At 42.5% G+C, this 16,862-nt stretch overlaps 1 protein-coding gene across 1 annotated transcript in view; it reads left to right on the forward strand.

The window, feature by feature from the left end:
* Positions 1 to 15,842, forward strand: part of LOC140283193 (calcium-activated potassium channel subunit beta-4-like) — a 35,365-nt gene extending 19,523 nt beyond the window's left edge. Inside the window, exons 3-4 of the mRNA XM_072377903.1 lie at positions 11,327 to 11,454; positions 15,167 to 15,842. Of these exons, the coding sequence (XP_072234004.1) occupies positions 11,327 to 11,454; positions 15,167 to 15,491 (453 nt within the window). The 3' untranslated portion in view covers positions 15,492 to 15,842. The remainder of the gene's footprint in view (positions 1 to 11,326; positions 11,455 to 15,166) is intronic.
* The last annotated feature ends 1,020 nt before the right edge of the window (positions 15,843 to 16,862 follow it).

The raw sequence follows: 16,862 nt of genomic DNA on the forward strand, positions 1-16,862 counted from the left end.
CGTATGTGTGAAGAAAACGCCGGTCAGTGAAGTTAGAACGTGGTTACGCTGTTTGATTAGACGGCAAACTGTTGCATTCACGTCCCTCGGGTTGGTCTGAGGCCTGTGACTGAAAGTGTTTACTTTAATTTGACTATTTTACCTGTGAAAAGTCAAATAAACTCACATTAAAAACACTTTTAATCAAATAAACTCACATTAAAAACACTTTTAATCAAATAAACTCACATTAAAAACACTTTTAATCAAATAAACTCACATTAAAAACACTTTTAATCAAATAAACTCACATTAAAAACACTTTTAATCAAATAAACTCACATTAAAAACACTTTTAATCAAATAAACTCACATTAAAAACACTTTTAATCAAATAAACTCACATTAAAAACACTTTTAATCAAATAAACTCACATTTAAAACACTTTTAATCAAATAAACTCACATTAAAAACACTTTTAATGCACATCCAATGAGGAGGAGAGTTACAAACATTACAAACCTCCTCTTCAGAAGAGTTGGGAGTGTTCATAAAGTCACAAATCTCGTGCCTGTTGTAATTTTTCCCTTATTTGTGGCTGTTTTGTCATCTTTTCAGCCCCTGAAGCTGAGCATGACATCAGATTAGGTTAGAATTAGGGCAAAATTCCATGAAATCAAACTCTCTCACATCATGAATCGCATGTAAAGCAATATCTGTCCCACCAAACCTTGGAAAAGTAGCTTTTTAGTTCCTTCCTGGAGTACATCTACAGATTCGTGCACTAATTTTACAGAATTTTTGCAGATCGGTGGGTGGAGCTGGCTCTTACCAACCAATAAGAGCACTTTTTTATGGTGGTCTCCCTTCATGGAAGCTGCTTCTTCCCACAAAATAGCTTTAATGGTGCATTTAGTTATTCTTTTTTATTTCATTTTCAAATCACTTCCTTTTGCAAATAAGATAAGAAATGTTGTGTCTATAAAATGGTTAAATTTCAGCACAAAATAGTCCGAATATCTTCGTGTTTTCATCTCTTTGCTGGAGGTTACAGTCGCCTGTGAAGTGATCGTCACATTTTGGCACAAACTGAGAAAGTAAACAGGAGGATGGAGAAGCTGCTGGTGCTGCACATTGTCAGCTATCACACCCCTGAAGTCTGGATTATGATTCTTTGTTAGAGGCCGATTTGAAGCTTGATATCAGTGGAAAATAAAGAACTGCTCTGCAATGAGAGCACACTTCGGTTTATTTACCGCCTGAAGACGACGGCGACCTGTTAAAACTGATCTCTGTCCACACAGGGCTGCTGCTGCAGCTCCTGACACTCTGTTAACTTCCTGAGGAGATGTCATTATCGCCTGCCCCGAGGTTTCCATGATGACTGCACACACAGAGTCTCTTATTAATTTAACTTTCCCTTAAGTGGACCTACGCCTCACATATCCCTCCCCGGTCGGTAAGGAGTGATGAGTCAATGCAAGGAGACGTGTCAGCGGGTCCAGGTGTGAGTTTCTGACGGATAAAGTCGGCCTGGGATGTGGGATAGTGGATTTAAACGGCCTTCGAGCTGTTAAATAAGTTAAAGCTAAGCAGCCGGGCTGGAGCTGCAGAGTGTTTGAGCCTTTTCTGCTGAGCTGGGGATTCATCGCAGTCCTGTTCACCCACAGAGAGGCAGACGAGTGGACAGGTGGACTCTCAGATGGACTCTCAGGTGGACTCTCAGGTGGACTCTCAGGTGGACGCTCAGGTGGACTCTGAGGTGGACACTCAGGTGGACTCTCAGGTAGACACTCAGGTGGACTCTCAGGTGGACACTCAGGTGGACGCTCAGGTGGACTCTCAGGTAGACACTCAGGTGGACTCTCAGGTGGACTCTCAGGTGGACTCTCGGGTGGACACTCAGGTGGACTCTCAGGTGGACTCTCAGGTGGACTCTCGGGTGGACTCTCGGGTGGACTCTCAGGTGGACTCTCAGGTAGACACTCAGGTGGACACCCAGGTGGACTCTCAGGTGGACTCTCAGGTGGACACTCAGGTGGACACTCAGGTGGAGTCTGAGGTGGACTCTCAGGTGGACTCTCAGGTGGACTCTCAGGTGGACACTCAGGTGGACGCTCAGGTGGACTCTCAGGTGGACACTCAGGTGGACACTCAGGTGGACTCTCAGGTGGACACTCAGGTGGACTCTCAGGTGGACACTCAGGTGGACTCTCAGGTGGACTCTCAGGTGGACTCTCAGGTGGACGCTCAGGTGGACTCTCAGGTGGACACTCAGGTGGACACTCAGGTGGACTCTCAGGTGGACACTCAGGTGGACACTCAGGTGGACTCTCAGGTGGACACTCAGGTGGACTCTCGGGTGGACTCTCGGGTGGACTCTCGGGTGGACTCTCGGGTGGACACTCAGGTGGACTCTCAGGTGGACACTCAGGTGGACACTCAGGTGGACACTCAGGTGGACTCTCGGGTGGACTCTCGGGTGGACTCTCGGGTGGACACTCAGGTGGACTCTCAGGTGGACTCTCGGGTGGACTCTCGGGTGGACACTCAGGTGGACTCTCAGGTGGACTCTCGGGTGGACTCTCGGGTGGACGCTCGGGTGGACTCTCAGGTGGACACTCGGGTGGACTCTCGGGTGGACTCTCAGGTGGACTCTCGGGTGGACACTCAGGTGGACACTCAGGTGGACTCTCAGGTGGACACTCAGGTGGACTCTCAGGTGGACTCTCAGGTGGACTCTCAGGTGGACACTCAGGTGGACTCTCAGGTGGACTCTCAGGTGGACGCTCAGGTGGACTCTCAGGTGGACACTCAGGTGGACGCTCAGGTGGACTCTCAGGTGGACGCTCAGGTGGACTCTCAGGTGGACACTCAGGTGGACACTCAGGTGGACTCTCAGGTGGACGCTCAGGTGGACGCTCAGGTGGACTCTCAGGTGGACACTCAGGTGGACACTCAGGTGGACTCTCAGGTGGACGCTCAGGTGGACTCTCAGGTGGACACTCAGGTGGACGCTCAGGTGGACTCTCAGGTGGACGCTCAGGTGGACTCTCAGGTGGACACTCAGGTGGACTCTCAGGTGGACACTCAGGTGGACACTCAGGTGGACTCTCAGGTGGACTCTCAGGTGGACACTCAGGTGGACTCTCAGGTGGACTCTCAGGTGGACTCTCAGGTGGACTCTCAGGTGGACGCTCAGGTGGACTCTCAGGTGGACACTCAGGTGGACGCTCAGGTGGACTCTCAGGTGGACACTCAGGTGGACTCTCAGGTGGACGCTCAGGTGGACTCTCAGGTGGACTCTCGGGTGGACACTCGGGTGGACTCTCAGGTGGACTCTCAGGTGGACGCTCAGGTGGACTCTCAGGTGGACTTTCAGGTGGACACTCAGGTGGACTCTCAGGTGGACGCTCAGGTGGACTCTCAGGTGGACACTCAGGTGGACTCTCAGGTGGACTCTCAGGTGGACGTGGCCTCATGTCAGTCTGTTCAGCTGGGTAAGACAGAAAGGCAGCCGCAGGTCACATAGATCCTGATTATCAGTTTAAATTCATTACAGAGCTGCATGGCAGAACCACTGTGCTCTCATAATGTCTCCCTTCCTTTTACCGACTCCATTAGCATAAATATTAGACTTTTTCTTATTCTTTTGTTGTTTTTTTAATTTGGTAATGGACATTTGGGGTCCAGCTGGCCAAAAAAGCACTAAAACATAATAAAAAGTGCTGAAGTGGCGAGATATGAGAGATATAATACATTTTTTATTACTTTATTGATATTAAAGGAAGAACAACAATGGATAAAGCAGCATTCAGTGCATCCCTTCTATAACTTTAAGGTGTTTTTCAGATGATTTTGCACCTCTTTGTGGTTATTTTGTGTTTCTCTGGTCTGTTTTGAATGAATTGCAGTTTATTCTCACACCTTTTCATGACATTTTCCAGCTCAACCAATCGGGAAAACCTTTTTTTTTGGTAATATGTTGGTTCTTTAGAGGCTGTGAAGGAGAACTTCAGTGTTTCTCACTCTTTGGCTCCAAAACCTCCAGCAGAACAAAGTTTGCTTCCTCATTAGCAACCAATCAGGGAACTTCTCTCCTTGACTGATCCGATCAGGAGGAACAGCGTTTGTGCCTGTCAGGACGTGATGGATGCTCCTGAACTCTGAGTTAATTGTCCGTGTGAGTGTTGTCACATCGATGTCTCGTCTTTGTTCCGCGGGACAGTTTGGACCTGAGATGAAATGTCAGTTGACAGGAAATTAATCTGCAATTTATTTTACTGCTAAAACATGTTCAGTTTATTTTGAACTGAAGCAAAAGAGGGCAAAGTTCTGCAGAACCTGCAGAACGTTCACACCACTTCTCTCTGATGAAACCCCCAAAGTTTGTGGTTTTAAATTAGAATCTTTCAGGTAAACTGAAGCTTTAAAGAGACCGTATCCTACTTTTGTGGGTTTCTCCCTTTCTTCTTCTTCTTCTTTTTGTTTTTCTTGTTCTTTTTCTTCTTGTTCTTCTTCTTTTTGTTCTTCCTGTTCTTCTTCTTCTTCTTCTTTTTGTTTTTTTTGTTCTTTTTGTTCTTTTCCTTCTTGTTTTTCTTGTTCTTTTTCTTCTTGTTCTTCTTTTTGTTCTTCTTGTGCTCCTTCTTCTTATTATTATTATTTTTCTTGTTCTTGTTCTTTTTCTTGTTCTTGTTCTTCTTGTTCTTGTTCTTCCTCCTTTCTCCTTTACCACAGCGAGTCGATCTCACATCATTGATTTGGCACTGCTGCGACCCTCATCATTTATCCGGGCTTGGGACCGGCACTAGAAACACAATTCAATTCAATTCAATTCAATTTTATTTATATAGCGCCAGATTACAACAATTGTCATCTCAAGGCACTTAAGTAATATAGTCCAATTCAAGCCAATTGGAATTCAATTCATTGTAATCATAATCCAATTAATTCATATAGAGCTAATTCAAAAAATTAATATCCTAGCTAAGGAAACCAACAGATTGGACCGAAATGTGTCTTCAGTCCAATCTCCCGTCCTGAGCCTGAGGGACTGTGGAAAGGAACGACTCCCTTTAACAGGAAGAAACCTCTGGCAGAACCAGAACCAGGAAGAAACCTCTGGCAGAACCAGAACCAGGAAGGGTGGCCATCCGCCTCGACCAGCTGGGGTTTGAGAAGACAGAAAAGAGGGAAAAGAGGGGGGAAAACACCATAACACCATTCAAAGGATATCTGTTGGAACAGGGAAACACAAGTTAATAACCACAATAATGTCACATGGACATAAAATCAATTTTGAAATTAAACAGGGGGAAAAAGAGAGCAAAGTGAGGAAAGGTGTGACAGATGAGGTCCCCCAGCAGTCTAAGCCTATAGTAGCTTAACTATGGGATGTTTCAGGCTCACCTGAGCCATCCCTAACTATAAGCTTTATCAAAAAGGAAAGTTTTAAGCCTAATCTTAAAAGTGGAAAGGGTGTCTGCTTCCCGGACATTTACTGGCAGCTTATTCCACAAGAGAGGGGCCTGATAACTGAAGGCTCTACCTCCCATTCTACTTTTAGAAACTCTGGGAACAACAAGTAAACCTGCAGTTTGGGAGCGAAGTGCTCTGTTAGGAAAATATCTTAGACAATATCTTAGAAAATATCACACTGGCTCATGCTCCCCAGTGGCCCCAGTCTTTGGGTTTCTCCCTTTACTTCAGTGCAATACACCGTTTTCTCAGAGTTAGTTCAGAGTTACCAACCTGAAAGTCCACAACAAAGGGAGATATTACCTCCCACAGACGCAGCTGCTGCTGAACATCTTGGAATAGCTTGTTTGCAGTCCACGTTTTTCTTTCTTTCCTTCATGAAACATCCCCTTGAAACATGTAAGTATAGAAGTATAGTGTCGACCAAGTGGCTAGTTTAGCACATCTTTACCAAAAAATGAGTAGCTGCCTTTCTCTCCACCATTTTTTACTAATTAGCTGGCCTACCATAATAAACCTTATGAAGTTATAAGCTCAGAAATTGGCAAAATATGGACTCTTCAAGTAAATTTAGATATTTGCATGTGATACATAGGTCACTATGACTCATCAGTGCGCCAGTATCTGACCCAACAATGAGAAAAAGCTCATTTCACTGCTTTGTTAAACAGATTTAAACAGGCCTTTGACACTAAGGCTGCTGTATTGATCGCATGTTCGCATTTTATTAATTATCCATTGAATATATTGGCAATACCAGGAAAAATCCCACTTTAGCCGGCATTTGTGTCCCACAGGTTTCCATTTCCAAGTTCCTCCACAACCTGTTTAAATTAGTGAACCAGTCAAATGTCATCTTGTATAATTACGTTTGTGTGTGCATACGGAGGACTACCTTTTTCTCACCTTTATAATATCTAAACCCCTTGTTCCCTCGGTCATTGGATGTTCCATAAGTAATATAATCCCCTCTGATCATGCTTTGTGTGCTTGGACATAAAGCCCCATACTGAAAGACGATGTTCTTACCACTGGCGCCTCAACAACTCTTTTACGAGATCCAGATCCAATGTTGCATGGATGAAGGCAGAGTTAAATCTATACATGGAGACTAACTGCTCCTCAGTGGCATCAGTGAAACATTTGTTCCTTAAAGGGGAACTCCGGTATTTTTAAACCTTATTTCTGGCATGAAATACGTTCATCTGCTCACCGAGAACAGTTTGGTGAAAGTCGGCGTCCTTCTGAAGATATTTAGATAACTGGAGATCCATATAACGGAGTGAACGGGGCTTAGAGGATGCAGCCTCTAAATAAGGCATTATCTGTCTTTATTTCACCAATACTTTAAGAAGAATGAATGAATGAACGTGTGCTATAGCTCTGTTAGCTCATAGCTCTGTTAGCTCATAGCTCTGTTAGCTCATAGCTGCTGTTATGTGGCTACTTGCAGCTATAGGAGAGCTAACGGAGGGATTTCTACACAGGCACTCTACTGGGACCACTTCATCCACACGCCCCCCTGCAGCACAGTTTATTCACTCCGTGCTCTGTGACAGTCGGCTAACTTCACACAGAGTTTGCTGCTGATAGCTCATAGCTGCTGTTAGCTCATAGCTGCTGTTATGTGGCTACTTGCAGCTATAGGAGAGCTAACGGAGGGATTTCTACACAGGCACTCTACTGGGACCCCTTCATCCACACGCCCCCCTGCAGCACAGTTTATTCACTCCGTGCTCTGTGACAGTCGGCTAACTTCACACAGAGTTTGCTGCTGATAGTTTTGTGCAACATGGCAGGATATTTATCAGATTTTGACAACCTGAACGACGACTTTGAGTAAGATGGACGTTCTTACCGGAGTGAATAAACTGTGCTGCAGCCGTGCGTGGATGAAGTGGTCCCAGTAGAGTGCCTGTGTAGAAATCCCTCCGTTAGCTCTCCTATAGCTGCAAGTAGCCACATAACAGCAGCTATGAGCTAACAGAGCTATAGCACACGTTCATTCATTCATTCTTCTTAAAGTATTGGTGAAATAAAGACAGATAATGCCTTATTTAGAGGCTGCATCCTCTAAGCCCCGTTCACTCCGTTATATGGATCTCCAGTTATCTAAATATCCCCTTTAATGGGCACATTGTTCAATTCACTTAATTCTGTAAGATAATTGGTTAGATTAGGAAAGTCAAATTAAAAAAAGACATCACACAATCTTAACTCAATTAAAACACCAATATAACAACATTTTATCCCAGAGGAGGGATATGATGTTCTTCAAGGCTAGACAAACCTTTTTTGAGGGAACCAGGCAGCAAGCTTGCAGCACTCCAGCCGTTAGACTCTAACTGCTGCTATTGGTGTTGATGAAATACTACAAGGATCTCTACAGCTCAAAGTCTTCTTCTACATAGGGGGGTATTTAGGCTTTTTTGGAACCAGTGTTAATTATAGCAGACTCATAATGTTAAATAATGTTAAAGGGCAGATTTTACCCGAAGCTTCAGTTCATAGAAAGACTTTTTAAGGGGTAAATTCTTCTGTATTTATTGCTGCGTGTCTGAATTCAGGTCACTGTGATTCACTGATTACCAGCAGCTGTGCACATCCAGCTGAGACCTACTGGATAAATGTTTTACACTGTAAATTTCTGTGAATTAATTATAACTGAAATCTGTTTCCTAGGTGGCAAATTTCTCTGTTTTAAAGTGTAAAATTTTAAAAAATGAGCACGACTTGTGTGAGCTTAATGGAGAAAAGAAACACTTCTCTTTTAACTTTGCATTTATTGACAGACTGAACATCAGTGAGTCCCTTGGGTATCAAGACCCTGAAAAGACCTGAGAGTGGAATTTAAATGAGTAGCTGCTGTTTTCACGCCGTCGCCACATCCTGATCCGTGTGTGACGGCTCAGCCTGTAAACAGCAGGCCTGCCGTCTCAAAGCCCTCCACATGTCAGCACACGCACTCTAGATTGATCTCATTTAGCCCATTTATCACAGACTGAAACACACACATGAATAGACCCGTGTAATTGTGAGCCCGGCCCGTTGGCATAGCAACCGCAATCATCCAGCAGGGCGGCCCACCTCTGATGTCACAGGCCGGGGCCGCGTGTGATTGGCTGCGCGGTGAATGATGCTGAGGATGAATGGCTGCTTGGTAATCTGACAATTACCTGAAACGGAAAACGAGCCGGGCAGCGTGCAGTCAGACAGAAACTAATCCAGCTCAGGTCTGATCAGCCGGATCAGCTCCAGGATCAGCTTTAAAACTCATTGGTGTCACATTTATTACTTCAAATATCAGCAGACATCACTGCTGATTTAGAGAAATGGAGACAAGATAATAGATTTAAGTCCAGATGTTCTCCAGTCAGACAGCTGGCAGAGCTTTCTTGCCTTCTCTCAGTATTTTACCTCAGCAGCAGAAGAACATCACACCAAGCCTTTTGTACAGATAATATCCTTCTTTATAAAGACACTTTGCCGTCTACAGAATGCATGCAGCTGTCTCATTTTCTCTGATACTGACTTTGAAGTGTACAAACTGTGGTTTTATCGCTTTATCACAAAAAAGAAAAGCATCAAAATCTGTATTTTGTCTGCAAATGGACAAGAAACACATTTTGCTTTCAGTCTTGTGTCAGTTGCTGTAGTTTCAGGTATTTATCTGCTCCACACCCAGCTGTACTTAAACTTTATGCATCTTTCTTTTCTTTTCGTTTTAATCAACACACTCGTGCTGCAGCACGCGGTTATTTAGGTAATTGAGTATTTTTATTTGAGTATTCTCAGTTAAGAAATGCTTTTGCAATATTAACTATTTAAAAGAGAGAAAAGGCAGACCATTCACTGGTTTATTTTTTAGAAAATGCAACATGTTTAAGGAATGAACCGGATGCCCGCTTCATCCAATTCATGGGAGAACAAACCCAAGTTGTTTCTGCTGAGATGCTGTAGCATTGACGCTATGCTATCGTGCTAAGCTAACTGGCTTTTACAATGGACCCAGTGTTCAGTGTTTGCTCTTTTTCTTTCTTTTTCTTTTTCTTTCCTCGTTGTTTTCTCCAGTTTCCTCCATCAAATCAAGCTGCTGCAAACGCAGCACGTGCGTGTGCACGTTGTGTGGCAGTAATAACTGTGGGTGTGAAACACTGAGCAGAACATGTAGGTTGGAGTTAAAAGAAGCCTCTAATAATTTGCATCAAAGATTTTTTGTAATCAAGTTATTGGACTGATTTCAGCCGTACAACATGCTTTACCCGCCGAAGCTCTGAAACAGACATGCTCACTGAACCCTGAGTAAAAGACAGCGGATCTTCTTGAATGATCAACAGGTGCAGCCCACTTTCAGACCAGCTTAGGACATTAATTTAAGGTAATCTTGACGATCATAGGACCCTGCCAGGTTGGCTTTTAATGCCCAAAAAGCGCCACTTTTGGATGAGGACAACAAAAAAATGAATTTGATGCAGAAACTAGAAATATTTTATGTAATAAGGCCATATGGCACAACCTGTAGGTTCCAGGTGCTAATCTGTTGTGTTATTGTTCTCTACTACGTGAACTCGGAAGGACTGGTGAGCCTTTCACCCCGGCCCCCCCCATGCTTCATCAAATCTATGAGATACCTTCAATACCTGAACCCAACCAAGTTCTTTTGATGACTAAAGTATTGCCTAACCTTGACCAAGTACTTTAATGCCTTCTATAGTCGCAGTAAATCAAAGCAAATTTAAAAAATAATGAACTCAAGACGCAGACTGACTCCATACTGGACCAAAAGAAAGCAGCTTGAATGGAGGAAAAAGGAGAAAAGGCAAACTTTAAACATCATTCACCAATTATAAGAGGTTCTGAGGCAAAAAACAAGTATGTTGATGTGTTTAAAGCCTCTGGCAGGTCGGACTGAGCAGTTTTAGTCAGTCACACCAGTTCAGTGTGAAGCTTTGTGAGAAAACAGCACCGTGACACATAGATGAGGCTCAGGTGTGTCATGAGGCTGCCTTGGAAACTGGGACTTTGAAAGACTCTGCCTGGTGTCAGCTTTATCACAACTATTGCTTCCAAACAGAGCACTTCAGGATATTGATGAGGTACTTCTCTGAAAATCAATCAGCAGCTGATGCAGCACCTATTGGTGCTGGTGCCTAAGCTGAGGAGATGGGTCGGGTTACACTTTGGAGAGCCTTCCTGCAAAGGTTTGCATATTAAAGAGGTGAAACATATGGAGGTTTTGTATGGTTCACAAACTTTTCACTGGCTCAGGTGTGGCTGCAGCTCTCAATGCTCCAATGCTGGCGAGCCAACCAGAACATTGTTTATCAGCATCTTATCTGACTGTAGTTACAGCAAATTTACTGAGCCACAGCTCAAAGTTTCAAGCCTTAAATGATTTTCTTTCACCCATCCTTTTCTCCTTCCCCCTCCCTTCTGTACCAATCATATCATTGTCATAGCAACTACTCGATCCATGGCACCAATCAGCCTCCTGCTACGAAATATATGAGAACTTGTGTTCAGTTGCAGGTACTAAAGCTGAGGAGAAAAACAGCAAAATGAGCCCCCTTTGAGCCAATCACTGCTGAACCTTTCAGCCTGTTTTGACCCCATTACGGTGCCTCCTGCCGGGTAATCAGTGGAACTTCTTTAGGAGCACATCATTCAGTGTCGGTATAGCATGAATAAAAACATGAACCACAATGATTTACACAACAAAACGGAGCAGCAGCACCTCGGAACAACTCCCACCTGCTGACAGGAAACCAGTCCAGGTGAAGACCTTGTGAAGCAGTGTGGTTACAGGTTATGTACCTCGTTTTCTTCATCAACATTAGACCTAAATGGTGTGTTTTCTGTGTCTCTCAGTGCTCATACGTCCCCCCCTGTGAGAGGGACAACCAGAAGAACAAAGACAATGTTCTGTGGTGGGAGGATTTCTTCACCAAAGAGTTCACCAACCGGTCTTTCATCTGCTTCTTCAACCAGCAGAGGAGGTGAGACACACATCTATTTTCAGGTGTGATGAAGGTAAATTGGAAGCAGGAGGATGTGTGATGCTGTGAAATTTGCCTCACTGACAGATCGATGTTATCACAGGAGATTGTCCGACTTTTCCGAGGGTCGTTTTGACAAAAGCTTTTTCTGCTTTCTACTTTGCTGCCGTTGATATTTGACCCCACTGAACGGACTCCTGACCTCAATTTATGTTCCTCATGCCTCAAGATCTCACAGTCCCTGTACAAATGTAAAATGTTTTTGCTGCTGAAGCTTAGAAACTTCACTCACGTAATCATTCTTCCAACAGAAAAAGTGTTTTTTTAGGATGACTTTGCACCATTGTACTCATTAAAGCACACTTTACCTCATAAATACAATGGTATTAAATATTAAAATGAAGCACCCTGCAAAACAAAGAGCTAGTACTGTGATTTACAGCTCCTGAATCATTGCCAAATAATGCAAAATATCATCAGCACCATTTGAAACCGCATGTTTTCTCCACTCAATGCAACAAAAGCACAACAACAAGGCTGAAAACCAGACTAGCCCCATTTGGATGTGATTATTGTGTCTGGGAAATGAGGGGTGATTTTAGAATTACCGGACCTGGTTGGTGATTTAAATCCAGTCCACTTAAATTACCTCCAGTTTCAGAGAAAATGTTTTGACCAATCTGGTGGAGGAACATTAGCCTCAACATTTAGGCCTGTTTGGGAACCTGTGTGGCAACATAAAAGAAATTAAAGCTGTCGGCTGGATGTTCATGAGTTCACTGTTGTAATGTCAGCTATTGGTTGGTTTATTTTCTTTTTAAGGCCCTTTCTTGACCTGGATTTGTTCACTTATGGCCAAATTGGTGCTTTTATAAGAAGCAGAATTGCCCAATAGTAGCTGCCGTATGTGATGTATCCATGGATGGATAAACAGTTATCGCTGGATTACTGGGATGCTGATAAAAGCCTAAAATTGTGATGATTTTCAGGCAGGTTTGGTGATGTGTAGACATTTATTTTCTTTTTCTTTTGGTTTATCCTGCTGAATGTCTACATCTGTTAGACTCAAGCCATTTCTAAAACTCAAAAGCTGTTCAATGGCATAAATTATAGGATTCATAGGGAGTATTTCATCCAAATACCAATAATACCATGCTAACATAAATGCTCATGTGACAGTAGTTCAAGACACAATGTTTATCATGTTCATCATTGCGTGTAGAATCCTAAGCTTTAATTAATAGAACTACATACAAACAAAGTCCAGCTCAGGCCGATGGAAATGTCAGATTAAACATTGAACAGATTAAAATGATCATTTCATTGCTCTAAAAGACAGATTAGACCATAAGGAAAGTCACCACCAAAGTGAATATAGTAGATCTTGTGGGAAAAAGCAATATATGAACCAAATTTAGAGGCAATTTGTTTAAAATGATCACTTAAGAACACAGATGTGAACCTCACGGAAGTGGTGGAAGAAACCCGAGGATCACCACAGTCATTAGGATGTCTCATCCAGAAATGAGTGCTTTGAAAGTTAGCTGGGGTAATATTTTATTCTGTTGTTAAAGCATGTGGGAGCTTCTAAATGAAACCTTAATGGCTCAGATATGAGTGCATACACACAATAACTCTGCCTTGGTTACTGAAATAAAATGCCAACAGCCAGCCTCACTGAACGTACAATAAGGCCAAATCTACCGCGTTAGCCTCTTTCAATACTTACTCAACATGACACAGAAAAAGGTCAGACGAGAACAGGAGATGGAGAGCTATCCTTGAAAGCTGTTTGGACAAATGTGTTCAGCTTTGAGGACGGGTGTCTATTAAATAAATGAAGTATTTCTGACCAATCAGAAGAACTTGGTATTTCATTACAGAATAAGAGTTCAAACTGATTAATTTATGATTCTGTCTGAGATTCAGAGATTAAATTAAGGTAATACAGGACCAATTTAAAAATACCTGTAATAACTAAGTCATGCCTGACTAGATCAAAAGTCTAATAAAGAAATATGACTACCCTGGATAAGCCTTTGTGGTGTACAGGTGGCATGAGCTGAGAGAAATGTAGGTCTGGTGGTGAATGATGAAGGCAGATTCTGGAGATCGCTTGAGGTGAGCAGGAGACACAGACCTTGACAGTGGAAGGATTTTAAGGTGAAAAACTGAAAATAAACACTGCAGTGATGGTAGAGCAGAAAAAAAGGGTACTTTAGGCCTGCTGAGAGTCTTTTTCTAGGCTGTGACCAAAAACTGATGAGACAAAGAAAAACAGAAGATGCGCTTCAGTGTCAGCTTAATCTTCCTGTTATTCACACCTGTGACCCTGACAGATTTTATTTTTATCTCTGCACCAAAGTAAGGAACCTTTCATGAATAAGGACCCTCTGGGAGCTTGTGGATGCTACACATCAAACTGGAACAGTTTATAGGCTTTATTCGAGTAAAGAAAACCCCACTTAGTCTATGTATGTACTGATGTGTTTATAACATTTATAACATCTTGAGTTAACCACATGGATCATTATATATGATGTGATCAACACAATTCCTTGCTATCTTTCTAGCTGTTTCTAGCTAATTTGCGAAAGCTAATGCTAATAGCTAGCGCTATCAGCTATTGTTGACTACTTATGAATCCACTACGCTACTCTTTGTTAACTTTGTGCTTAAATGTTGGAATACGAGAACTACAGCACACAGATAGTTGATTTAACCATAAGTTTTCAACTCTTGTGCCAAGGTTAGGTTGCGGTTAGCCACATGCTAATGCTAATGTTATCATTTATTAAAGCGTGGGTTGTTGGAATGAGTAAGTTAGCTCTTAGACTAGACTTGTTTCATTGTTATTGATTACAAATAGTTTATACAGGCTAATGCTGTATTAAAAGTTTGACAACTTTTAGATTTAGATGGCTTAACTCGAGTAAAATAACATTAGCTTTTTCATGTGGTTGTTAATAGCAATGCTAGCGATGGTTCCAATCTGCACCCAGATGTTTGACTGCAGTTAACTAAACCATTTTAACATTAAGTTAGTGTTATGATAGCTTATGTCCGATGGTCGTTACTAGTAACAACTTCAAGAGGAATATTGATTATTACAGTTTCCCCTGTGAGCTGTTTAATGCCACTGTGCTAGCGGCAGCCTGCTGCTGTAGCTGTGGACATAATGTGTCTTTCTTTGTGTCTTCTTTGATACAAAGAAACAAACATTGCTCATTTTTTGAGTTTTTAATTAGCTATTTTCTGGTAAAACAGTGATTTTTAAACATTTTTCTACACTGGTTTGGCTGCTGTGTTTCTAGGATGATTCTGTTGTTAATTTTGGCACATTTTTTGCATATTTTATGATGCATAAAATAATTTTCTTTTGGGGTAGATGTTGTAAATTTGTCATTTCATGCGTTACCATGCTGTTGTTTGCATGCAGAAGTCTGAATGAATTATTTCAACCACTTTCAATAAAAAGTAGCTGCCTAAAGTTACTAAGAAAATATGCTTAAAGTGGCTAAATTCCCTCGTGGACATCAGCATGGAAAGGTATACGTACGTATATTTCAGACTTGTAATGTTAAATATCAGCAGGAAGTGTTGGGTTTCATTGACAGTGACTGATAAAGTGTCCCCAGAAAGACGTGATTGGTATTATTGGTAAGTATCGATAAATTCTTGCTTTACTGTGCATTTCCTCTTGTGATTTCAGGCCCGATGACGTTTTGTGGCGCCGTTCCCATGACACCAGCGTCCTGCTGCACTGCGTCCTCTGGCCAATGGTGTCTCTTCTTCTGGGCACGCTCATTGTGCTTCTGACAGTGTGCGCCCGCTCTCTGGCTGTCAGAGCCGAGGCCCTACAGAAGAGGAAATGTTCCTACGAGGTGTGCCAGGACCAGTCCGCTGTGCCCTCGGATCGCTGTGGCAACAAGGCCAGAGACCCCCTGACGACGAACTCTGACCCTGACCTGACATCGCCAACAAGGACCTTGCCCCTGTTTGCAGTGCCTGTGCGGCGGCGCGATCGAGAACACTAAGAAAGTGCAGAAATCTGTTTACACAACGTGGAATTACTTTGGATCTAGACGGGGGTTGAGTGGACTTCACCAACAGCTGATTTTGTATGATTTCGAACAGGAAAGAAATGAAGTGAGATAGAGGGTAGGTCCACCCTGTTGCCTGTAGAGTTCAGCAGAAACACTGTAGAGAGATACTTCAGCATATTTCCTGAGTTTAACTGGATCAGTGGGACACTCGGAGGGTGCCGAGCTGAGTCTGCTAAGTTGTTATTAAGGGTTGTGTGAAGTACCCCAGTCCTGGTTGCTTTCTGGTAGCTGATGTCATCGTGGGTCTGGTTTCTTGTTAAAAACACACCTGAATTTATTAGGTTTCAGCTCTGATGAATCTCTTATTGAACATCTGTTCGATTCATTATTATTAGCAAAGGTCTTTGATGAATGGATGCTTCACTCTGTACCAAATGCCAGAGGAATCCCACACTCAAATCTATATTTGGAGTTCATTAAAGCAGAACTTGATAGGTTCTGATGGTAGCTGAAACTGTACCTTTTGCCCCGTCTGTAAACAAACAATACAGTAAGCTTCCCCTGGTTCCTCTCTGTGCTTCTAATGAGATTTGCAAGAAAAGCCCAAATGAATCCACCAATCAGAGCCGGGAGGAGTTGCCATGGTGTTTACCTTGGCTGGGGGCGGGGCTTCAGAAGCAGAGCTGAAGCACAGCAGAGAGGGAGTGGGAGGAGCCTGTCATTTGTTTTCATTCAATTTGTTCCCATTTTCAACCAAAGTCCTTCTTCTCAAGGTTGCCAAGTTCTGCTTTAAGATCACAGTTGTGACCTTAAGATTCGAGTAGCAACTGTTTTCATTATTAATCTACAGATATTTTTTTCATTAACCGATTAGTAGATTTATCTTTAAAGACTAAAATTCTTGTCACAGTGAAGTCTTTTCAGACTTTGGTCCAAACTATATCAAATCAAGATGTTTGAAATAGGTAATATCTTCGATACTGAGTTAAAAAATGTAGTTTTAGTAAAAAAAGTCAGAAAGTAGTGAAAAATTCCTACAATTCAAGAACATCTTTGGGGTTGTTTCTGACCAATATCTCAAGTTTTCGGACAAAAAGCAGACAATCTGAGGAGTTTAGGAGCTTAAACCTGCTAGTTTTGAGATTTAGGAATTAAAAGCAGACCCAACAATAATGAAAAAGATTATTATCCAATCACTTCGCTGCAGTGATCCGTCATCTGAGCCAAGAAAATGCTAGTTTATATCCAGCTTTATTGATCTTAACACTGATTTATATTTGTAGCTTATTTTCCCAAGAACAGCACACACTTCTTCTCTCTGACCTTTTTCTAACTTTAGCTGCAAATGATGAAAGAATTGAA

The sequence above is a fragment of the Leuresthes tenuis genome, unplaced genomic scaffold, assembly GCF_036924035.1.
Source record: "Leuresthes tenuis unplaced genomic scaffold, fLeuTen1.0.hap1 SCAF_23, whole genome shotgun sequence".
In the NCBI taxonomy this organism is placed as follows: domain Eukaryota; kingdom Metazoa; phylum Chordata; class Actinopteri; order Atheriniformes; family Atherinopsidae; genus Leuresthes; species Leuresthes tenuis.